The 26,080-nt window shown below is 35.3% G+C and overlaps 1 protein-coding gene across 4 annotated transcripts in view; it reads right to left on the minus strand.

Moving 5' to 3' along the window:
- Positions 1 to 19,475, minus strand: part of LOC145684204 (oxysterol-binding protein-related protein 2) — a 264,438-nt gene extending 244,963 nt beyond the window's left edge. For 2 of the 4 annotated variants that reach the window (XM_081756261.1, XM_081756258.1), the window contains exons 1-3: positions 19,357 to 19,475; positions 4,088 to 4,289; positions 1,997 to 2,157 (exon numbers count right to left, since the gene is read on the minus strand). In XM_081756261.1, the coding sequence (XP_081612387.1) occupies positions 1,997 to 2,157; positions 4,088 to 4,220 (294 nt within the window). In that variant the 5' untranslated portion in view covers positions 4,221 to 4,289; positions 19,357 to 19,475. The other 2 variants (XM_081756259.1, XM_081756260.1) reach the window with 2 other exon arrangements.
- Positions 19,476 to 26,080: the final 6,605 nt, after the last annotated feature.

Below are 26,080 nucleotides of genomic sequence, written 5' to 3' on the forward strand. Positions count from 1 at the left end.
AGCTGAGGAAGAGCACTTGAACAGCCAGAGACTGATACTTGTTCTGAAGTCTTTTCGGTTAATACGTGCTTCAGGTGAGGTGGTGGCACTGGGGATCCTTCGTCATCACATGACCAGTGGTGTCACCTGCAGTTATAGTAATTCGTGGTAAGATGCACATGGTTGATATTTGTCAATATAAGCACGTGTCGGTTGTTTATAAACAAAAGCATGTGGGGTATTACACCTTTTAGGCTAGTTTAAAAATTAAGCCAAGGTTTTTTTTTTTTTGTTGTTTGAGGGGCGGGGGAGGAGAGACGCACTAAATACCTACTTCCACAAGCGTTTCCACTATTTTGTCCAGTATCTGTAGATAAAAGTATAACTTGTTTAATTTCATACTTATCTGGAAATTGTGTAATGTCTCGGTTTCATACTTCGTCTGTAAAAGTATAAATTTTTACTTCTAATATACAACCAACACTGAGTAACAATAGAGTCAAAGTGAACTTACAACAAAATTAAAAGTAAATGAATGAATGAGTAATGTATGATGTTCTACTCTATACAGGGTGTTACAAATGTGTCACAATATTTTGGGAACAGATTTCTCACATCAAAATAAGAAAAAAATCCATACGGACCTGTGGTCCAAAGCGCATAGTTTCGGAGTTATAGAATGCCGAAAACGTGAAATAAGTGAACTTTAAAAGTTCATACCTCCACTACTATGGGACTTATCGTAGTTGGGTCAAGACATCACTGAGAAACTGCTACGTGAATTATGCAAATATCAATGTTTAAGAATACTCCAGTACTTGCACATCAATTTTTAGAAAGGTAGGTGGAGAGTGATCAAGTACTCCCAAACAGCCTCTGTAAAAATGATTGTGCAAGTATCGGAGGTTCTGAAAGATGGATATTTGAATAGTTCACATACTAATTCCTCAGCGATATCTTGACCCGACTACGATCGGACCTACAGTATGTGATGTTTACTCCATAGGACGGTAACCCAAGTAGACCAAACATTACATTAGATAGTCATTAATCGAATTCTCACCCGAGCGTTAACGACGAAACAAGTTATTACAAAGAATAGGTTTTTTCACCGCTAACTACACATAGGCAAAAACTGAAATAACAACCTTAAACTTACGAATAGGACAAAATTTCAGCATCATTTAATCTGAAAAACAACTGATCACAATAATTTGCTAACATTATGTATCTTGCATCATGCATAACAAAGCGAACGAATATGAGGCAAGAATGTCTGGTCAGAATAACGTTAATGATACGCACAAATTGGAGATTATATTTAATATTAACGCTATACTTACAATTCTTTACAAGTAAAAGGCAATATTATAACAACAAAAAATGTTGATGTTTTTGGATTATGAAAATACAAACGGATGTGCTCAATACTACATTTTCAATGAATTGTTTCAGCAACGATGAGGTGAGTCTCTTCCATGTAACTCGCTTGGCGCCCAAAGATGGCTACCTCTCGCGTTTTCTCCTTGTTCTCGCTGCTCACGTGAGTTCCACCTACCATCGTGACGTAAGCACAAGTACAACTGTGATTGGCTATCGTTGATTGCCAAGGCCGCTGACTGTTTCGTCTGCTCCTTGCTGATATACATCCGTTGCGAGAACGTACAACGATTAGTTACACTATTTGTTTAAAGATAGCAGTCTTTTAAAATAAAAAGGAGTAAATTGTCTGAGCCAGGTGCACCAAAAATAATGCACAAATAAGTTTATGACAAGTAGTGGAACTATAGACCTTTTAAGTTCTTTTTTCACGTTTTCGGCACCCTTTAACTACGAAACTATGCACTTCCGACCACAGACCTATATGAACTTTTGACTTATTTTGATGTGAGAATGCTAATCCCAAAATATTGTGACATATTTGTAACACCCTGTATATGAATATCTGTCATATAATGTTACTAAATTAATTAATTATATGTGTATACGACCAGTAAATTAAAAACTGAAGTCTTACCTCTCTTCCAATGAAAGCAGCTTTATGAAGTGGAGTATCCCCTGCATCGTTTACTGCGTTGATATCAGCATTGTTAGCTAGCAAAAGCTCTACCACTGATTTATGACCAAAATAGCTGGCTAAGTGTAATGGTGTCCAGCCGAGATTACTTTTGTTCTTACCTACAATGAAATAGTCGTTAGCAGAACGAATTTACATAATACAAACAGCACTTTACCCTCCTTTATTTTTTTTTTTTTTTTTTTAAACATACATAAAACAATATGATCTACTTTTAGTTTACTCGGGAATCACGAGATATGGTTCACTAGGTTCCCCAGGGAGCGTAAGTTTATGAAATGGTATCACGGACACAATGCACATCAAATACACATGAAATTACACTTCGTTCTGAAGCAAACAAATGAAGGGTAAGGGGAAAAAACAAGGAATGTCCATGTATGTGCTTTATCGAGTTCTTTGTCCTATCTCCTGCTGACTCTTGCTACTATTTGACTGTATATGCCATGCATGCGTAGATGTAGAAATGTCCATGTAAAAAGGGTCAAAATATTTAACTAACTCTATTTTTTTTTACGCGGTTTTCAATATTAAAACGCCGTTTTCTCGAAAATGCAGTTTTGTGACATTCCTTCTTTTTTCCGCTTACCCTTCAAATGGTAAGTTTAAAGTGCTTTTCATATACACACACCGTGTTTCAGAAAAAATGACCTGAGTTTGGACGGTAATAATTACGGTGGCGGCAAGGAAACGAGTGTTGTTTGAATGGGCGTGGTCTAAAGTTTCAGAAAATCGCCGTTAGATGTCAGTCAATGCGTCTTCTCAACAGAAGGCGTTTTGTGTACTGCAGTTTGCAAACACTGAGTTACAGAATTCCGTCCAGCGTGCTTTTCGTCGGTGTTTTGGTTGATCCGCTTGCACCCAAAAACATTCGTTACTGCTAACGTCAATTTGAAGAGACAAGATGCTTGTGCAAAAGTAAGAGTCCAGGTTGGCCTCGCACTTCCGATTGTGTAAAGTTTATGATGAATTTAGCCATCGTCCACATGTTGTTCGTGCTGCTGCTGGTGGACACATACAGGGCTCATAGTAGTCTGGTCTCTTGTAAATAGTAGAAAAGTGACAAAAAGCACACAAAAAAGTGACTAAAAATTGACCAAAATCTCATTACCCTCCTTTTTTCCTTTGTCAATTTTTCCATCACGTCTCTGTTGTTTTGTTTCATCCTCTCTTCTTTACTTCTTCTTTTTGAGCTTCCTCCTTTCTTAGGTTTTCTAAGTATGCTTTGTAGTTACAGTAAGCAGACTTAGCAGATGTAAGAAGCTTCTGAGTAAGTGGAACCAGTTCTGGCCTATTTCCGAATTTCTTCATCCCAGACATTATATTTAACTTAGCATTGAGAGTTCTCAAAGCCATGAAATATTCAAATTCATCACATACTCTTAAGAACATACAAGAAGCATAACACAAGACGAACATGATGAACCACACAAACACACACACAACGTTGAGCGGAGCGTTAACTATTACGAGAGAAAACTAAAAGACTATTATGATAGAAGAAAGAATAGACACAGAAGGGTTCTCAACCCCACCTTGAGAGTTTAAGCATCCACCAACCATCCACTGAGCTTTAGAAAAAATAAAACTGTTTCTCATGTGGCAGCAAGTACTGAAGCTTTCAGAAGAGTAATGACTAACAATTTTCTGCCTTTTTCATTTTATTTTTATATTTTTCTTAGAAAACTGCGCATGCAAAACATAAATAACACGAAAAAGTCACTTTACCTCCCAAAAAAGTAACTTTTAGTGACAAATTTGAAAAAAAAAAAAAGTAACTTTTAGTGACCAACTTGAATAAAAGTAACTTTCAGTTAAAAAAAAAAAAAAAAAAAAAAAAGTGACTCGCTATGAGCCCTGCACACAGAGCATTCATAACAGCAATACCTAAAACTTGCATATTATACCGAACCTTTTATTTCCTTTTTTCTCATTTTGATTATTTAATTATTTTGGCGTTGTTGATGTATTAGGTTTATATGCGAGTACTTACGAGTACTTTGTATACATAAATTAATAAAACTGAATTACCTTTGCAGCTAACGTCCAAATCGATTTTTCCATCCTTCCAGGCAGAAATTAGCTCCTGTACCATACTGACATCTCCATGTCTAGCGCTGTATAATAACATATCGTGCAATTCCATAATTGTGCATTCACTCATGCTGCTGATGAATAAAATACATGGTACCTAGTTGGCTTTCACTCTCGAATAAATGCCACTTGGAATTTTCTGTAAAATAGGAGCACACAAACAAAAATAAAATAACATTTAACATTAGTGTTATTTTATACCATTTATGATACAACGAATTATTGAATGATGGAAAATGCATGCTGCTACTATTCTTAACACAATAATAAAAGTAATAAATAATTATATATTAATTATTTAAAACATTATTAGACCTATACGAGGGAGGAAAAATGAATTTTTTCAGTTTTACGTCCCACGATTATGTCGATTAGGCTAAAGGAGACGCTGATGATGACAAACGAATGAAATGGTGGAATGAAGAGAGCGGGAGAGCCCCGAGAAAACCCACGAGCACGGTGTTTGTCCATCACAAAGTCCAGACGGCGCGAGCTGGGATCGAACCAGGGACCCCAAGCACCGGAGGTGAACGCTCTACCACTGAGCCACCGCGCCCCCATATACGAGGGAGGATCAGAAACTAAAGTTACAAGGCCAATATTTCTGAAGTTTCGTCTGTTATAGAGAATGAGGAGCGTGTGGTAATTGTAATGCATGGAGTTGGCAACTGTGCACAATCGAAACATGTAACCGCAGCTGAAAATCACCGGCAGCTGGTAGAGGTTTAAGGAGAGATTGTAATGTCTCGTCAGCATGTGGCAAAGTGGTATCGAAAGTTTGTGTCTAGTGGAGAAAACGTCATCGACGCTATTGAAGCAGTTCGTTGGGACATCGTTGACCATCCTCCCTACAGCCCAGACCTCGTTCCAAGCGACTGTCACCTGTTCCCACACTTGAAGGAGCACCGACATTCGCTTCAGATGAGGAGGTGAAACACTTCGTGATAACGTGGCTGAATACGCAAGGACAAGATTCTTACCAAGAGGGAATTTTCAAACTTATTCCACATTGCGACAAGTGCCTCAAACGATGTGGAGACTTTATCGAAAAATAACGTAATGTATGTACTATCTGTTGCCGCATTGGTTGTATGAAATGTAACCTTACTTTCCGATCACCCCTCGTATTATATAATAAAAATATAACAACACTCTAAACAAGCATAGCTTTGGTTGTACTCTATGAGTGTGAAATTTGAAATGTGCAAAAGTATTACGTATCCTGAATGTCTAATCTCTTTCGCCTATATTCTTTTATTTATTTATTTATTTTATTTAGGGGTCGAAGACCGTCAGGAGCTGACCTATAGTCATCAAAGGGCCCTCACTACAGCGAAATTAAACTACCGATAATTTTAGAGTTTTTCTGTAATATCTTCAAAGCAAATAAAAATATTCAAAAAGCAGAAACGTAGTGAACTAGACAAATCAATTTTGCATGTGATAGCGTTATCACAACTCATCTATCTGACTTTCGATTTGCAACTGTAGGTAGTTTTAGCATTTTTTGCAGATTCTGTAAATAGCGGCATACCAAAACCATATAGCTGAATTTGGTAAAGGTATCACATGCAAAACAGTTTTGTTTAGTTCACTACGTTTCTGCTTTTCGAATATTTTTGTTTGTTTTGAAGATATTACAGAAAAACTCTAAAATTAGCGGTAGTTTAATTTCACTGTAGTGAAGACCCTTAAGGTTATATATACGCTATACAGTTAGCGTACACACCTTCGTCGCAAGATCTGGATTCGATTGCCGGTTGGTAGCTCATATTGTTGAGATTCGACGTTAAGCTATAGGTCTATGTCTCATACAGCCTCAGTGCTGAACGGTACGCTCAACTCCAAACCAACCAATACAGTTTACGCTGTGTGGGTAATATCATATCGATTGGAATCATTTATATATCATTACTGTCCACGGATCCAATTTAATTGCTTTAGAGAAGGATAAAATCTTCGTTCTTACTGAAAAATAAGTGAAAATAAAGTTTTTTTCGTGCTCCTTTCCCCAAGGTGACGCTTTATGCAGTCACAAAAGTACTGCATATTCTGAATTTCTGATCCATTCAGAATAGAATCCAAAAGTCTATGACAACTAAAGAATATCATTTTAGCAGTTAAAAGAAAATCTGTAAACACTAAATATATAGATCCCCTCCGCTGTAATTTTAATACTGGGTGTTTCAAAATGAATATCGAGGTTGTAAGACTTTGTAGTATTTTTTACAATTAACTTACAATTATAAATAATACATGAAATAAAAGAGCAACTCAAATAGTTTTATACACACATATGCACACGCACTGATTCCTCTGTCTTCGTTAGAAGGCGCTAGTAGCAAAGATGGCGACTAGTGAGCAGAAAGCTTGACTGAATCTGTAGGTAAAGTGCAACTGTCTGTGTAAAGAATTTTAATGAGACGCTTAGAACTACGTCCTTCTCGTTTGTAGTTGCTACAAGCTCTAAAGCCTACAGACTACGATTTGCGTGCCAACTTTGCAACTGAAATATTGCTGCATAACGACGAAGATTTTTTGGATCGTGTCGTTTTCAGTGATGAATCGACATTTGGCCTAAGGGGCGATGTGAACACTCGTAATGTTCGTATCTGGGGAGCAGCAAATCCCCATGAGATGCTACAACTGCAACGAGACTCCCTAAAGTGAATGTGCCGTGTCAGAAATGATGCCCACATTGAACATCTATAGCAAAAACTTTTTAAGTTGCTCTTTCGTTTAATGTATTAGTTATAATTGTACGTTAAATGTAATAAATAATACAAAGCAGGGTTGGAAAAAAATGGGTGTTTATTGAAAAAAAAAACAACAAAAAACCAGGTTTTTTTGGTTTAAACCCGCTTTTTTTTAAAAAAAAAAATAATTTGCTCTATGTATTTATATTACATATGGACAGAAATAAGTTTGTTTCGCCTTCGTGTTATTAAGCAACAAAGGGGTTATGCTGGAAGGGGTCGCAGAAGCTTAAAGCGGAATCCAAACCGCTTCTCGACTTACATCCGAGAGAAATTGTTCTCCATTTGGACTCGAAAGCGGGACCAATTGACCACAAATGCAATAAGTCTGCCGACTCACTCACGAAGGATTCCTGATAAAAATACGTTGCACTGATCTTTACATACTTGTTAATATAATTGTCAAGAGTCATTTCAGAAGGACAAAATGATAAACAGTTGCACAAATGAAACAATTATACAGAATTATATATAAATCGGAAAACTCCCACCTTAGCCATTGGGAAAATCCTGTTATTACTTTAAATGCAAAGCAATAATGGAAAAATCCCGTTATTGCTCGGTATGTAAAATTTTATGGTCAACGTATCATAATCAGTATGCTAAAACTGAGGTAGTAAATTACAAATTTAGTATGTAGATATCATTCAATTAAATTAAAACAAAGTCCAATCCGAGCTAATGTTGGAAGCTACATAGGCAGTCGATAAATTTTGCCAATTTCTATCAACATATTCAAGCAACCGTGGCTTCTTAATAAAACAACAGGCATTCAGGCATACAATTTGGTTTCGTGTGTTTAGGCTTAACATCCTTATGTAATACCGAGGTAAGAAAAATACTTTCGCTTAAAAAAAGTGAAATCCGAACCGCTACTTGGTTTACACTTGAAAGAAGGGTTGTTCGACCGAGAATTGAACACGGGATGCCTTGATTAAAAGCTGAAAAGGAGATAATACTAATGCAGGTGGTATGATATGTGGAAACGTCACTATGAAGTTCATACGATTTAAGGCATTTTTCGTTCTTTTTTTGGTTTAAACTAGTTGGTTCTCTAGAAAAAAACAGTTGGTTTAAACCAGCCAACCCTGATACAAAGCTTTAAACCCCGATATTCATTTCGAAACACCCTATATATATATATATATATATATATATATATATATATATATATATATATATATATATATATATATATATAGATAGATAGATAGATAGATAGATAGATAGATAGATAGATAGATAGATATATCAATCTGGTGATCATCTTACTTTATCAAATATTAAAAAAGAAAAAAAAAGAACCAACTTTTTTATTTAGAAAGAATAAAAGCTTCGTGTTATTGCGATCCATACCTTAACTATTTTTCAAAAGACAACTATGGCATGTATAGTACGCGACAAAACATAACCAATATTTTCCTCGAAGGTCAAGATCTAAGGGTTTACTTGTCCCTACAATAAATCCTTCACTGTAACTAGATTCCGGCGTTGCCGCTCCAACTCAGGTAGAACTGTATAAAGCTCTCAGTATGGCTAACCCCATTACGGTTATCATAGTAGCCCGAGCCCGTGCAGACCTCTAAACACATTACCCCACAGAAATGAAATCTTTGAGTTTTACGTCCCACGGTTATGCCGGTTAGGCTAAAGGAGACGGTGATGATGAGTAATGAATGAAATGGTGGAATGAAGAAAGTGGGAGGAAACGGGAGAACGCCGAGAAAACCCACGCACACGGGGTTTGTCCACCACAAAGTTCACTTGGCGGGGCCTGGGATCGAACCCGGGATCCCAAGCACCAGAGGTGAACGCTCTACCACTGAGCCACCGCGCCCTCAGAAATGAGTGCCATAAGTCCAGGCCTTCTAAAGGCTGTTCCGCCAGGAATTTAGTTATCATTATTATTATTGCTAATAATAATATGTAATATTAGTAATAGGCTTAATAAAGATTCTGCCTGTTTATCTGCTCTGCTTGTAAGTATATTATTTCTAACTTCAAGATATAGTTATACAGGTCAATATATAATTGATCAGTTTCTTTCTAATGTGATTCGTTACGTGTATAAAAACTGGACAAACTACAAATTAGGATACTATACACAGGAAATTAATAATGATAGCTTTATTACTCAGATATTAACCTGCATACATTAATACATATGAGGATTTAGGTACTTAATAGAATGCTTTTTAATCGTTTCTTTTTTTTAAAAAAAAAAAAAAGTATTAAATTGTCATTATAGACAGATGGCCAATCGAATAATAATAATAATAATAATAATAATAATAATAATAATAATAATAATAATAATAGTTTTCCCAGGACATTGAAGAAAGTTGCAAAATATTTTTGATGGAGATAAAGATCATGTTGTCATCGAGCTAGATCAATCGTCCTCAGAAACTGAGGAAAACGAAAACGAGGACATGTTTTGAACTTTTGAAGTGTTAAGTTCCAATTGTTTACTTTATCTATTTATGTGAGAATTTTCAAAATAATGTTCAATCAGGTCTGATATAGTGCTTTATGTGAGATTGATTCTAAGTTGCATGAAGGGCATAAACAAATAATAATAATAATAATATTTATAAAAGACTAGCATTAGTGCATCACGCTAACTCCTAATAGTAAATCACGTTGATACTCAGTGCAATAATTTAGATTTGAGCATTTATATTTATGTATCCGCAAGTTCGTTGGTCGCCTAACTAAAAAAAAAAGAAAGAAAAAAGTGATTGCAAACAATTAGAGCTCTCAAGTACTGACTTTAACCTATAATTAGTGCCTGAACTTTTCGGGTAAACTGTACCCGCCCGATACCCATTGCGTTTGGTTTACTCAATCCTTAGACCTGATAAACACGTTTGACCCGTGTTTAGCCTGTTTGGACCGTTTGAACCGATAGACTCGTTATGATTTCGTACATGAAAATTAGAACAATTTGTGTTATGATAATAAAGTGAAACAACACATCAATTACAATAATGACAGACTAAGTTTGTTTTCATAAAAACGGGATTATCAGGTCATCCCTATTCATACGGTTCAATCGGGCAAACCCGATTCATACGGGTAAAAATACAATATCGGTCCAACGTGCGGTCCAGTATCTATTCTATTTTCCGAGCATTACCGAAAATGCACAGTAGCCCGAAACGGCTCGGACGTAAAAACTATCATATTATTATTATTATTATTATTATTATTATTATTATAGGAGAGAAAATTACTTGTTGAATGACCTGTACATATTTTATCCCTATTTTAAATGGTTATTCTGATTTTATTTATCTGCTTATTGGTTTGCAACACTCAGAAAGAATAGTTCGAGACTTCATTGTTTGCCCTGGCGACAGTGAGAGCGGCTAAGCTTTTGTAATACCGGCAACATTTAACTGGTTGACAAATCGCACGTGGCCGCTAACAACCATATGACAGTTTTACTGCTGATAAGAAAACATGGTTTAGCTTTGAAAACCACTATATTTAATATTTCTAATTATTTTTGATGACCTTAGCAGAACTGCTGAGTACTATAGTTTGGCAAATGCGAATATTAGAATGACGTATGAAAATATTGATTTTTCTTATCTTGAAAGTTCTTCTGTAGCTGAAAAGCAGTGAATGTGCTGATTTTGCTCATTGTTCTCTGTTTTATCACCAATGTTCGCACCTTTCTTAAAGATAGCGTCTTATTTAAAAAAATGAAGTGAAATCTTTCAGTTTAACATCACACGATTACGCCCGTTAGGCTAAGGAAGACAATGATTAAGGCAAGTGAATGATGATGAGAGAACTAGTAGAATGAGAATATGAAAGGAAACGAGAGTACCCCGAAAAAATCCATGGACACGTTGTTGCCCACCTAGTGTTGCAAAGGCCTGGAAAAAACCGGAAATTTTGAGTAAAAAAACACTTTGTTTTACCCTATTTTCGCAAGCTTGGAAAAAGACGGAAAAATTGAAATTTTCGAATATTTTACTCCATTATACTTTTAAAATGAAAACTATTTTATATTTACTAGTTTACAGTTAATATCATTGAGTAGTTAGGAGTTTCTTGTATTAGAATACGAAAATTTTGTGGCAACAAATATATTTGCACCACTCCTTTAAAGGTAGCACCGTGATAGAATGGAGTTATGGCTACAAAAGATACTAAAATATAATCCTAGTTAGATTAATTAATATAGACGCATTTAAATTACCGTAAGTAATCTTACAAAGTAACCGTTTTATGGCAAGGAAGTGTTAAAGAAAAACGACCAGAATCATTTTAGTTAGTACCAGTATGTTAAAATCAAATATATATTTTATGAAGATATGTATCTTTCTTGTGCTGTGTAAAATTTCCGGAAACTTTGAAACCATTAGAAGAAAAAATCTTTTGTTCAGAAGTATTGGCAAAACCCGGAAAATATAATTTAAAAACTATTTCTTCGCCCGATGCTAATCTTATTTGCTGTAACGTGTCGAAGCATATATACAATGTAATTCGCTAGCGGGAAAAATATTTAAAACAACGGCTTTTAATTTTACTTTTTATTTTTCTGATTTCCGATGAAAATCCCTCTTTATTATTTGTATATTTTTCGAACAACTCAAGAAGAGAGATGATCTTATTTACATATACACACATACCCCGAACAAATGCGTAAATTTGAGCAGCGACAAATATATTAAAGAATTTAACATGTGAAATTTACGTTCGTCATTATTAAAGACTAGCAGAATACCTGTTCTTCGCACGAGGAGAATATCTTTCATTTTGGATATAAGAACACCAAAACTGTCACCAATGAGCTTAGGGATACCAAAAACTACGAATTTGACACTAATATCAGTCATTTTCAGTTACTTTTATACGTCACTCTCCTCCTTTAGGAGTACTAATGCGGGCTGAATTTGGATTTAAACGCATGGATAGTGTCACTGTTCATCTCAGCCACCCCGAAAACTATGGATCTGACACTAATATCAGGCATTTTCAGTCATTTTTATGTATCTCTTAGTACCCAAGTTGCGGGGATGAATTTGGATTTAAACTGCGTCGGAAGTGTTACTGTTCATCACAGCAACCCCAAAAACTATGGATTCGACACTAATGTCGGTCATTTTCGATCTTCCCTCTTCCAGCCCCCAAGTTGTGGGGATGAATTTGGATTTAAACGACATTAGAAGTGTCATTGCTCATCTCAGTGACCCCGAAAACTATGGATTCGACAATAATATCAGTCATTTTCGATCATTTTTTTTTTTATATATCACCCCCTGCCCCTCCCTAAAGTTTCGGCATTGAATTTGGATTTAAACAGCATTGGAAATGTCACTGTTCATTTCAGTGGCTCTGAAAACTGGATTCACACTAATATCGATCATTCTGCATTATTTTTATATATCTCCCCCTCCCCCAATTTTCGGGAATAAATTTGGATTTAAACGGCATCGAAAGTGACACTGTTCACCTCAGCGACCAGGAAAACTACGGATTCGACACTGATATCGGCTATTTTCAATCATTTTTATATATCTTCCCTTCCCCTTCCCCTAAGTTGCGCGCCTGAATTTTTATTTAAACAGCATCGGAAGTGTTACTGTTCAACTCATCAACCCCGAAAACTATGGATTTGACACTAATATCGATCATTTCCGATCATTTTATATATCTCCCCTCCCCTTCCCCCAAGTTGCAGCGCTGAATTCGAATTTAAGCTTAATCGAAAATATCACTGTTCATCTCAGCAACTCCAACTATGGGTTCGACAGTAAGATCGGTAATTTTCAATATATATCCGCACTTCAATACATATCCCTTCCCCTTCCTCCAAGTTGTACCTTCAAAGTGAAATGGTAAAATCCATCCCAGGCACGAACGTCATCTATGTTGAAAATTTTCATCGAGATCAGTTTGGTGGTTCAAGAGTTGTTAAGTTACAAATATAGTTACTTTCATTTTTATATATACAGATAATTTGTCACACTAGAAAACTAGTATTTGCTTACATACAAAATTTTATACATAAAGTTTATATTAAGTATGTATTTGAATATTAAATAATAGTATATATGAGTATTAGTGACATTAGCCTATTGCTCTTTCTTTTAAGAAGTAATTTGGTTAAAATTAACAAAATTTCACCAGATCGAAGAGCTCAGTTTCATTCGAACCCTATTTGTTGCAACAGGAACGCTTCATGATGGTAGATGTGTATGCAATTGTAAAAGTTCTGTAATTAATGCACAACCAGAAGTAAACGACTAAAAGACACATAAAGGAAATGAGTACAGACTATTAATTTTCAAGAATAATTAAAAGTTTTATTTTCAAAGGCTTCTTTTTTAAATATTCACAATATTGAAATTTCTCAACTTACATTTTTCACGCGTTCGAAAAAAAAAAAAAAAAAAACCCTGTTCCATTACTAGTAAAAATAACCTAATACAAAGATTTTTGTTATTTTAACCAAATTTTGCGGAAAGAAACCGGAAAAAAAAACCTTTTTTACCAGCAGGTTCAAAATTTCCGGAAATTTTACAACACTATGTCCACCACAAACTTACTTTGCTGGTGATCGAACTAGGGACCTCACGCACTAGAGATAAGCGCTCTATCACTGAGCCACCATACCCTACTGCATCTTATAAATAATACAACTTATGTATAATAAGATAGTACGTTGCAATAAAGCAGGTTCTGTTATTACGTTACCCATTTCTACGTGTGTGATATTACCCTCAAATGACTATTAATTTTTTTAACTTGGCCACAAGATCTACCTGATATATAAGCAAGGCTTACTACAAAACAGAGTGGAAAAAAATCACGACTTTTAAAAAGAAAAATCATTTTGTTGATTTTTTGTTTATTTAAATCGACTTTTTAAAATTTAAATCACATCTTTCTCCTCGTATAATAGAAGTCGCGAACTGAAGAAAAAACATTAGGAATTAGTATTAAATGTTAATTATACCATTTAAGTGAAAGTATTGGGGTTGAAGTTTGAATTAATCCCCAATCGTTAACCTATTTCAATCCCAAACAATGTTTCTTAAGCATTAAGGAAAAAGTACAGCAACGTTAATCAACATGACACTGTATTTCACAAAACTTACTGATATTTGGCAGTGGCATATTTTTGAAAAATCGGCAGATTTTATAGCTAGCTGCACGAAATACATATAAAATACATAAATTTCGCCTGAAGTTATAAAATCTAAAAAGTTTCGAAGAGGGGACCGGACCCCTCTAAATAGGCCCATATTGTCTGGAAACAAGCAAACAGACGAGCACACAAAACAATTTTCGTCTTCAATGTCGATGGTGATTTCCCCATTGGAATAGTTAACGATTTAAAAATCCTATGTTAAGAAGAGAAGAAAGTAAATTCCCCCGTTACCCCTTCAAAACGGGATTTTCCCTAATCATCATCTGCATGACACTAGATTTCATACTGTGCTGTACATATAATTAAGTGTGATTGTATTATGATTATTATGTTCCATAATCGAAACTAGAGAAACGGGATTTTGCTTATTTTCAATTTAAATTAATTTATTTCGGAATTTGATTTAAATCAACGTTTTTTATTTAAAAATCTTGATTTTAATCAGACTGATTTAAATCTATACACCCTGCTACGAAATACTAATTCAGAGATGAAACTTTCCGGTATTAATTTTTTCTTGATTCCTCTTTCAAATGTGTGTACTGACGTCATGTCATTAGTAAATACAAATTCAGAATCCTGTGAATCTATGAATGAAACTTGTTAAAACATTGTCCGTGATATTTTAAACTAACAAAAAAAAAATCGCTAAAATTTTCAATCACGGGCGAATTCTTAATCCTTGGACATGAGTAACGTGATGGAAAAACAGTCTAAAAACATTTCTTTCTGAAAATTTTGAGAGAAATAATATCTTCATATATATATATATTCGAAAAAAACATATTTAGCAAGATGTTTTATACCCTTATTTTATACACCAGTATAGTATATACTGTAATATAATAGTAGATAGAAAAGGAGAGTTCTGGACCACTCTTTAGTACGAATTTTCCCACGCACGTTAATTGGCTGATTTCGGAAAAACTTTTTCAGGAGTCGAACTTCTCACAGAATAATAGAATTTTCAATAGGAATAGAACTTTTCCCTATGGTGTAGTTCTTTTATTTATTATTCTGAGCATTACATATTTGAAATTTAAGTTTAAACTAATTAAGGAAGTTGGGATGTCATGAATTTATAACTTCAAATAGGCAGTATTTAAAGTAATTGTAGAAGACTTTATATGCAGGGACAAGCATGATTTCCAACCGAATCGAGTCCTCAGAACTGTTCCGAAGAATCGGTTACTCAGAATCGACTCAGTGAATGAAGTGCAGACTTGCCCTAATACCTACAGAGAAATAACCCAACCTAATCTAAACTACACTAACTCAAATTAAACTAACCTACCCTCCCTAACTAACCTAAGCCTTAACGTGCTGGACCTATTCTGCAGCACAAATGCCTCGAATGCTATTTATCACTATAATAAAGAAGAAGAAATGAAAAGCACTTATATCTAATTCTTATGCTCATTCTACAGAAAGTATTCTACCACGTTAGATTCTGGTACTGGTTTACAACAATCCGTTATAAAAATGGTAATTTTACGGTTAAAATGAGTGAGTAGATATGAAAGAGGACTAATGATAACCATTTCCATTATCGGAGCATTTCTGCGCAATGTAAGAAACCAATGTAGGATTTACAAGTGTAATGTTAAGAGCGTTAAATCATTACAGGGTTATACTAGGATTAAAATCAGTAAATGCACATGAAAGGCGACCACCGGTAACATATTTCTGCAAGATGTAAGAAATCTGTTATTCTATGTTTACAAGTATAGTGTTATTAGTGTGAAACCGTCTAAAAGTATTACAAGGTCGCAAAATGCAAACTTGCGATTTTTTCAGTTTTTAAATGATTTTCTTACTGAAGTACCACTTTTGTTTCCCTGCGGTAAAGTCTTCAAAAAAGCACCTTTAAAACATTAATTACGATGTTCAGTTCCGGAGCTCTCTTTATTGATATATGAACTAGCATAAAATTGTCGTTCAATAGTGTAAGCTATGCAACCCAGCATACCATAATGGCCATGTTGATATGTGTTTTACCAGTTGCTTAAACTCAAAGCGGTGAACAAGAAAAAAGTACCATAAACCAAGAAAATGCATTACTCGAGCAGACGGTTATGTCAAATATTGACACATTTCTTACATTTTCATGTTAGGTTAGAGGTTTGTATTTCTTTTAGCAGAACGTGCACTAAATGAAGAGCTCCATTACTACTTGCAGATTGACTTCAGGAGGGTTCAGTATAAATACAGTGCGGATGTATAGCATAAAACTAGTGCATAACCAACTTGTACTAGGTGCCCACTAAAAAGCACGAATGCTATTTAATCGAGTCAGTGCAAAAGTACAGCAGAAAAGTCCGAGCGGTGGTGATGGGGTGCGTCCGTAGGGAACAGGCGAGTCCGAAACGGGCGGTATACGCATGAACGAGGATAATGGAAGAGTACACTTGCATATACAACACTTGCACTATCACTTAAAATTAATTTCTTTACGCTGTGCACTGGCAGTAATTACTTACATTCACACTCCCATTTCCTCATGACAAATGTGTTACATCTTATTTTACCTATAAATTTTCTATTTGGTAGAACCGTCAGCTTGAGTGAACCCCAAGACAAAGATACAAATCCATTTTTGTTTTGGTACAGAATTTAGGTCACATTTCACTCTCCGTTTAGGAAACATTTTATCGTGAGTTTCAAATATCCTAATAAAACCTAATACAAGTTCCGATTATAAAATTAAAACTATAAACGGCCACTTTAGGTACTACTGATAACATTACTACAGTTTCATTAAACCATTCTTGCTGTAGAACATTACTCTAATAGTGAGCTCCTTCGTGGCTAAGCGTTTAGCGTAGGCTTTGATGTGTGAGACCCAGGTTCGATTCCCGGCAGTAAGTCATGTAATTTGAATAACACGTCAAGTTATAGGTTTATGTCTCCTACAGCCTCGCTGCTGAAAGGGACGCTAAACTAAAAATCAAATCAAATTACTCTAATAGCTCCACAAATAATACGTTCGAACTAGATAACCCGTTGCGTCCAACAATTTGTCCTTTTGTCTTTCCCACCAAATGGCTGATTATCTTTGATTAATTAACTTCTTATGACTTTTTCTTCATAATGCAGTTATTAATTTTTTTATGAGTTATAACGCAAAGAGAAATATGAATGTAGTGTTATTTTTTCACTTAAGTTAAAAGAGAATATCAGAAGTTCAGGCTAGAAAGTCATGAATCCTCTCTTAAAGAAGAAAAAAAAAAAAAGGCTGTTATATCCAAACCCTTGAATCTCTAAGTATAATATAAGTGCTCTGACCTAAGTGATCTTGTTCTATATCTAGTTACTTTTGCAATATCCTCGTTTATGCGCATACCACCCTGATGCGCTCTTTCTCTTAGTGGGTTACATAGCTTTCTCGCTTTTAGTGGCAACCTAGCACAAGTTGTTTTGCGTTTTTTCGCAGTCTTTGGCGGTTGAGTTTTAAAGTTGGTCGTAGCAAAACTTTGAAAATTTACCGGAAAGAAATGGCTAATTTGCTAGTTTGTGTGGTTGATAATATATAAGCATTTTTTTTTCTTTTTTTTAAATAAGCGGTTATAAACATAGACCTATTTGGCAAGCGGAGAGGACTATTTCCCGCAAGGTTAGATTGTGAGTAAGTAATGATCATTCGTATTCTGAATATAGCTGCAGGTGTACAGAGACGTTCTATTTTATCCTTACGCAGAGACAAGAAATTACACTCTATCAATTATAGCAAAATGGGTCCAAACTTCCCTAACCTTAAACTCATCCGGGCATATATTCCGAAGTTGGGCGTCCGCTTTCGTCAAGTTTCTTCACTGTTATCTCCTTTCCACACTTTCTGCAATTTGTTCTTAGGTTCATTAATCCGTGCTCTTCACAAACTTTTAAAATATTTTGCTCGTTATCAATGTATTCCTTCACAAATGTTAAAACTGCTAGTTCATTGCCCTTGTACATTCGCCATGTTTGTAACATAAATGCTAGTTTCTTTCCCACAATGCAACTGTTCGGTTACCTTGCGCCAAGTAGTTCCCTCCGCTCGCCATATAGTCCCATGTTTATAACCGCTTATATATAACAAATAAACATATTTTTCGAGATTCTTATATATTATCAAGCACACAAACGATCAAATTATCCATATATTTCCTGTAAATTTTAAAAATTTCGCTGGAAACGGACGCCCAACTTTGGAATTTAACCCCTAATCCGACTCGAGCCTACCCTACCTTACTCTACTCTACTCTATTATAGTACCCTTTTAAAGCCGTCCAGAATTTTCTTTTTCTTTTTTTTTAATTTTAGTAGCTGTTATTACGCTTTTTGTCGAAAATCAGTCGGACAACAACCTTCGGAAAAATGCCATTGTTTGAGTAAACTCTACAATACACGCTCCAGCTGTGCAACGATAAGTAGGGCCGCTTAAAAAAAAAGAAACAAAAAAGTAGAGTATAGTAGGGTAGTATAGAATAGGGTAAGGTAGGTTAGTGTCGAATTAGCTTAGGGCTTTCGAAGTTTGAGTCATTTTCTTAAAATTAATAGTGTAACTTATCGTCTCTGCGTAAGAATACCATCTGCAGAGGGCTCTGTAAAATTAATCTAATCGTTTTTATAGCATACGTCTGTAAGCACATCAGATTGCACGCACATTACCTATCTGTAGAAAATTATTTGGGCATATGCCACGGTAATATGAGTCCAAAATGTCTTAGCGAATCATTTGAAGGAAGTAATATATATATATATATATATATATATATATATATATATATATATATATATATATATATATATATATATATATATATATATATATATATATATATATATATATATATATCTTTTGAATAAATCTGCATCAAGATTTTAACGACCACATTGAATACTGAATTGTTTCGAGCCTAGAAATTTTCTTTTCCGATTAATGTTTTCACATACATTAATGGGGAATATCACCTTGTATTCTTGAGTGAAAAGCATAGAACTTATCGGGTTTCTTGACATAAGCAATGCATGGATATTTTTATAAGTTTCTGTGAATTACAGAAAAAAAAAGTGTGGCATATGTTTTATACTAACCTATACATTTCAAGGCCGCAATTAACACGTAAATATTGTGCATTAATTATGACATTACAATTCTCAAAGTATTTGACAGAAAAAAATGCATCATGCATAATTACGTGATCGTAAAAAATGCATAAGAAAATTAAAATGATCACTTATTTTTTTAAAACATAAACAGTTATCTCAATAAATATAATTTGTTTACAAATTTTCACCTTTCACATTCACACCCAACTTAACGTCAAGCAGAGCAGAAACAGAATGCGCAGTACTGCAGTAATATGTTTTCAATGTTGGCAGAATGCGTTACGAAAATATATATCTATACCAACACATTATCTTTCATGACTACTAGATTTATTTTTTGCTTTCGAACAATACGGGCCTCATTCCGTATTAGCCGTCGCAAAATTTGCGAAGCGCAACACTAAAAAACCACACATACAATACAAGCGCAAAACACAGAAATCGATTTTAATTTTTTTTTGCAGATTTTCGAAAACTAAAACGCAAATTTTGTGTTGCTCTGACGCTCATCTTTAGAGAATTCGGTCCCAAGAGTGAAGTAAGTCTGCAATTGGTTCTTCCAACTTTTGCGTTGAGTTGCGATCCGCAACATATGCGGGACTTGTACGGAATGGAGCCCAAGCTTGTGTCAAATCGTTGAAGTTGAAAAAGAAAAAAAAAACATATTGAACATCTTGCAATATAGATGGTAGGGTAAGTATTGTACCTGAAAGAAATGAAATGAAATCTTTCAGTTTTACGTCCCACGATTACGCCGGCCAATATAAAGAAAAGTTGTTGATAAGAAATGAATGCAATGGTGGAATGAATAAGGTGGGAGGAAACGGGACAATACCGAGAAACCTCCCACGGTGTTGGTCTACCACCAAGTACACTTGGTGCCAGGTCGGATCGAACTAGGCACCTAAACACCAGGAATGAACGCTCTACCACTGAGCCACTGCAGCTCCGTATTTTACCTAAAAATAAACATGATAATTCCATTTCTTTTCATTCAGTAATTATTTAATATTAAAGTAATTAAGAAACTTTTGCATCTCATTGTATTGAAATGGATGGGTTATTCGTGACATTAAGCTTGACGTCATTCCGATCACTTCGTCACCGGAAATGACGAAATGACTATACTTGTCCGTTATCGTGTCACCTGTGCGATAACTCTATCAAATACTTTAAATCTACGAATCTCTATTCAAATAGCCGTTGTTTATCTGAATTATCTGTGGCTAAGGGAACTGTTGCCAGTTAGTTACATTCCTTCATAGTTTCTTGTGTATGTCACATGGGCCAGATTAGTGCATTATTCTATTTAATTAAGAATTTGCCTCCCATCTCATGGTTCATTGCATATTATTACTACTAAGGAATTTGGTTTACCGACTAAAATATTTAGCCTTTCTGTTCGCGTGTTTTTCCATTCGGGAGACAAAAAATTAAAAAAAAAAAACTTGATAAATCATCGTCCCTTTTGACCATGTAGTAGATGATCAAAAGTTAGGAACTGAGGAAGTTTGAGTTCCAAACGATATTCAAACCGGACGTCATAAAAAAAAAAATCTGCCCCTTTCGCTTTTAGCATTGACCATTATATGAAGCAAAAACGGTAATAGATACCGAGGAGCGTCTTCCTGTAGTCGATTGAGAATCCCAACAATACAGGGGTTGTTTCCGACCTATGGTGACAATTCCAACTTGCATTTACTTTAAAAGAAACCATGTCGCCACCATCAACATGGTTGGTGGCCCTGCATCTGGGCAATTGCCCGACAGCGAAGTTTCCACTGTAGGAGACTGGCATGCAATGTAGTCATTTCAAGCCGCAACCACTCATTCTGACAGGTTTTCCATAGCCCTTCAGCAGGGGGTGTCTGTCAGCTTGCTCTGGTACGAGTATCCAGTAATGATCATGAAATCTGTGCCAAAACTTTTCTTGCATTCAGTGAACCATCTTTGAAAGTCCCTCATATCTGTCGATCGATAAAAAATTGCAGTCATTGGCTTATGACAGTCATCCAGATAAATATATGCCTCGTCCGTATTACAACAAACTTCCACTTTTCACCGGCCAGGTACCGCTCATACAGCTTTCGACAGTTGGTGCGACGTTCCTATTAGATGTGTTTTGGTAAGAGCTTGTGAACACGCCCCTTCCGTCGCTTTACCAAGCTCAAATCGCGGTGAATGATGGTGTGAATAGTCTTCAGTGATGTCTTTAGCCGGTTCGCGATATTCCTCTCCTCTGTGTGGATAGATTCTCCCTGGTACCAGAGCCCTGACCTCCGAATTGTAGCTCGTGTGTGACTAGTGGCAGGCCGAAGGTTGGTCTGTTTCTGCCCCACAGGAATCATCCACGCCTCGTCTTACCTGCCCATTTCAACTCCTGTGATATGCCATATTTGGACACAGTGAATCCACGCTCCTTGCACAGGTTAATAATGGCACTATGACTGTACTTCACGTCGGAAAGGACAATTATGTAGCTCTCCCAATAAACACTTATTTTCGGCGGTATTTGTCCCGATATGCACTTACCACACCTGTTACGGATAACCAATGGTCCAAGCTACCCACACAACTGGCAGCTTCCTTCTCTTCCAGCTTGGTGTACTGCACAAGGAGGTAATTTCGTCACCATAGATCGGGAAACAACTTCTGTACATTTCATTTCCATACTTAACTCTACTAAAAAAGAAATGATAGAAATCCACTAAAGCTTCCGGTTTCTGTATTGGCCTAAGTAGAGTAAAAACGATCAGGGATAGCGTAAAACGTTTTTTTCTAGAATCGATTTATTGTTATAAGAATAGGTTAACGCTCTATTGAAATCGGAAGTAGCAGAAATCAACCATTTTTGGATTTAATGTTAATATCTATACAGTAGAGTAAAAACTGAAGTAGATAGCAAGAAGAAGAAGTCTTCTTCAATGAACTAAATGTCTCAAAATATATATTCTATCTGCACTATAATCTCTCTTCTAAACCCGAGACTGGTACAAATCTACTACCACTTCCGGTTTGAATATTGAGAAAATATCGCCATATAAACCAAATGCTGTTACATGATGTACACGGGTCACTGTTACTTTTTTTCAATTTCTAAGAGAAACAATGACTGATGCAGTATAACATCACCGCGATTTTCTCTCTTTCCAAGTATATATTTAGTGGAACATCGAAATATCAGTTTCATTTATCTAAGAATACACATTGTGTATTTACGACACCAGGTACAATGTTTCAATTTCCATTCTGTACTAATTTAATCTGAAATAATACCTCTGATCAATCTATTTATATCTTTGTACAATCTCTTATGATTGACATTGCTATTTCCTTTCATTTCTCCAGTTTTGTCTTCTTCCGCCTAAAAGTATGAACAGCTCCAGGTTTCCTATTCTCGTTTTCTCAAGTACATATTGCAGTTCTCTTGTTTCTGAATCACTATCCTTTTTTTTCGTTCTTTCTTGCCAAGTGGGCTTTGTGGTGGACAAACACCGTATGTATGAGATTTCTCGGGGTTCTCTAAGTTCTTTCCACTTTCTGCATTTCTCCATTTTATTCATAATAATTATCACTGTCTCCCTTAGCCTAGGAGCATAAACATAGGATGTTAACCTTAGAAAACAAATTAACATTCTCCGTCAAATAATCGATTTTGATTTCTCCACCTTAAGATATTCTATATTTTTCTCTGCTGCCGCTTCTATTTCTGTACTTATTTACTTTTAGCGTTACTCCAGATGTTTCCTCTATGTTTCTTCAATATCGTCGTAAAGGGGCCAATATACTTTTAGTTTTGTTGAGCAGTCCAAGTGTGCAAAAACGTGGGTAAAAATCTGACGATGAACTGAACTGATACAGTGTGTGGGATATGTTCAGGGAATGGAACAGTTGCCTCAAGTTTTCTGTGCAGTATACTTCTCAAAGCAGTAGGCCTAGACAGTACGACAGTGATTACTCCTGTAAAATAAATTATGATTGTATAGCAATACATCATATACGTCCATCTTTTTATTCCTATTGAAATACTGCAAGTTCTCGACGTCCCATAGTTCTAGGAGTGATCGGTACACTTCAAAGAAAAACAGTAAGACTTGCTCTTTACTACACGTTATCATGACAAAAGTAGGATGTCAACTGAGAGAACTGCACCTTTAAGTTATTTGCGCAGTTTATCGTTGCTTGCGCAGTCCAAATAACTGCGTGAAAAACCTGCCTAAACTGCGCAGTTCGCACAGTTTATCGTTCAGTATGTCGTCACATAGGATAAACTGCGCAGTAAAACTGAAGGTTTATGGACCCCTTTAGTTTCGTGAATAGCTGGGAAGCTTATATTAAACTTTACCTGTTTTTCTAACATTCGTCACCTATATTGTCACAAACCCGCCAGGACGGAAGAAGAAAAAAAGTTCGTTAAAGTGATACTAAAACAATATTAGATAGCAGGTGACTAAAACATGTTTATAACACCCCGAAGATCATGATAAAACAAAACATTAAATTGTAATAAATGTGAACTTGGACAAATACCAGAAGTGAAGTGAACTAAACCAAAATCGACGAGCCAAACCATGATCCCGCATGCTAACACCCAATCTTTAGATAAATAACTATTAAAGTGAATTTGAACACGAAATAAAAACTGAACGTGAAGATAAACTTTCAAATAATAATAATAAAAAAAAGGTGGATGGAAGCAGCGGGATCTTTGCATCATCTCCCAAGCAGCTAAGCATTAGAATTACCAAACGTCAGAACTACTTCTGGAACACAATGGGACTGGAGGTTGCATTCACCATAGAATAGCAGAATTTGCATTCCGTGAGGGGATAATTTTCACAACCACTATACTATTTGTTAAATTCTGTAAAGAAAAAAAAAAAGAAAAACGAAAAAGACAAAAGAAAACTGTAACTATTATTAAACATATAGGGCCTTATGCAGAGTCATTTTGACATATGATTAGCGTCATATTAAAGGTCTGACTACTGCAGGAAAAATACGTTAGTCGAATTCTTTAGTATGTCACTAATCACGCGTCTGAACGACTCTGCGTAAGACCCATTTTGTTTAAATTGAATTTATAATTGAATAGCTGATCTTTGGTTTTAATTATCAAGACTATAGTTGACAGTTAAAATATTAGATCACTGAAAGATTATTTTTTTTTAAACAATATGGTGCCCCTAGCACCGTGTTGTATGTACAATCTCACCCTCAAGGGAAACATATTCTAACTTTGTTTTCATAAACGTCTACGTAGAATTAGATCTTTTAGGTTTTCAGTGAAATCTGGTTCTTTTTACTGCATATAGACCACTTTTTTAGGTTTATAATAAATGTTTTATATTTTAAATGCTCAATTAAAATTGGAAATCAATTTTAATAGTTAATAATACCACATTAAACAGTAACAGATACAAACAAAAGCTAACATCAGGAATTTTAAAAATTCATATTTTTTTTTTAGTTTCTCCTCTCAGACTGAGCATCATTTTTTACCAACAAATTTACTTTTTCGTCCGCAAAAAGTAAACTTTTTTATTTGAAGGTTGATAATATAGTTGATAAAGATTAAATTGTTCATTTCAGTTCTTTAATGCCTATCGAACATCAATATTCTAAAAATAAAACACTTTTCTTTGTGATTTTCATAGTCGGCAAATAGACCACTTTGGGACATGTTCTTTTTCGGTTGATAATACAATTTTACAATGAAATTCTACTCGGCTTTCACTTTTTTTTGGTTAATTCTACGCAATGCAATGTACTTACTATGATTTATTATGACGACGTACTATTTTTAGACCTATAAATTACAAGTATGCCAATAAGCCACTTTCAAGCAACTAGAGATAGATAGATATAGATATATATGCATTCAACAATAATGGAGCTCGTAAATATAATCATACTATGTTAAAGTGTTAACTTTATACTAGTGCTGTCGAAATCGGTTTTTGAAAAACCGAAAACCGGTTTTTGAAAAAAGTGAAATTTCATAAAACCGAAATGTCGGTTTTGAAAACCGCATTTGCGGTTTCGGTTTTGAAAACCGCATTTGCGGTTTCGGTTTTGAAAACCGCATTTGCGGTTTCGGTTTTGAAAACCGCATCTGCGGTTTCGGTTTTGAAAACCGCATTTGCGGTTTCGGTTTTGAAAACCGCATTTGCGGTTTCGGTTTTGAAAACCGCATTTGCGGTTTCGGTTTTGAAAACCGCTTTTGCGGTTTCGGTTTTGAAAACCGCATCTGCGGTTTCGGTTTTGAAAACCGATTTTCTCAAAAACCGAAAATTGCAGAAGTCACAAAAACTCGAGAGCACTATTATCAAGTAACGACGAGGAAACAGCAAAGAATCTTTACCATCTTCGGCTCACAGTTGCCAGATGGAGGGAAATTTCCCCCGACGTAGGGAAAAAATGCTCAAAATTTGCAGAGGTGAAAGAAGATATTTTTTCATAAAATGTCTTAACGTGTAGGGAAATTCTTGTTTAGTATTCTTTTACAATTGGCAGAATAAAAAAAATAAGTTGCAGTTTCTGACAAAGAGGCACGGCTATCGTTATTGGGAAGTAAAAAGATATAGAATAAAATATGATCAGTGTTCCCTTCACGTATAAACTATTGCAGGCGTCTGGGACTTGCGATAAGAAACCAGTCAACACATGCAAAACCACAACATTCACATTTATCGGAGTGGCAACAAATCAACAATAAAATTGTGTATTGCGATCTAAATTTTTTTCTTTTCTTTTTTTTAAGAAAGGGAGGTGGTGTTTTTTTTTGTTAACAAAAGAAAGAGTGGCAGTACTATTTAGAAACAAAGTGAAAGAGTAATGATAATATAAAAGATCTCAGTCTAAGTGGATGAGATTTCAAATTGGATTTCATGGGTTGCAGGTGTAGTGATC

The sequence above is a fragment of the Thermobia domestica genome, chromosome 4 (assembly GCF_964235325.1).
Source record: "Thermobia domestica chromosome 4, izTheDome1.hap1.1, whole genome shotgun sequence".
Classification (NCBI taxonomy): domain Eukaryota; kingdom Metazoa; phylum Arthropoda; class Insecta; order Zygentoma; family Lepismatidae; genus Thermobia; species Thermobia domestica.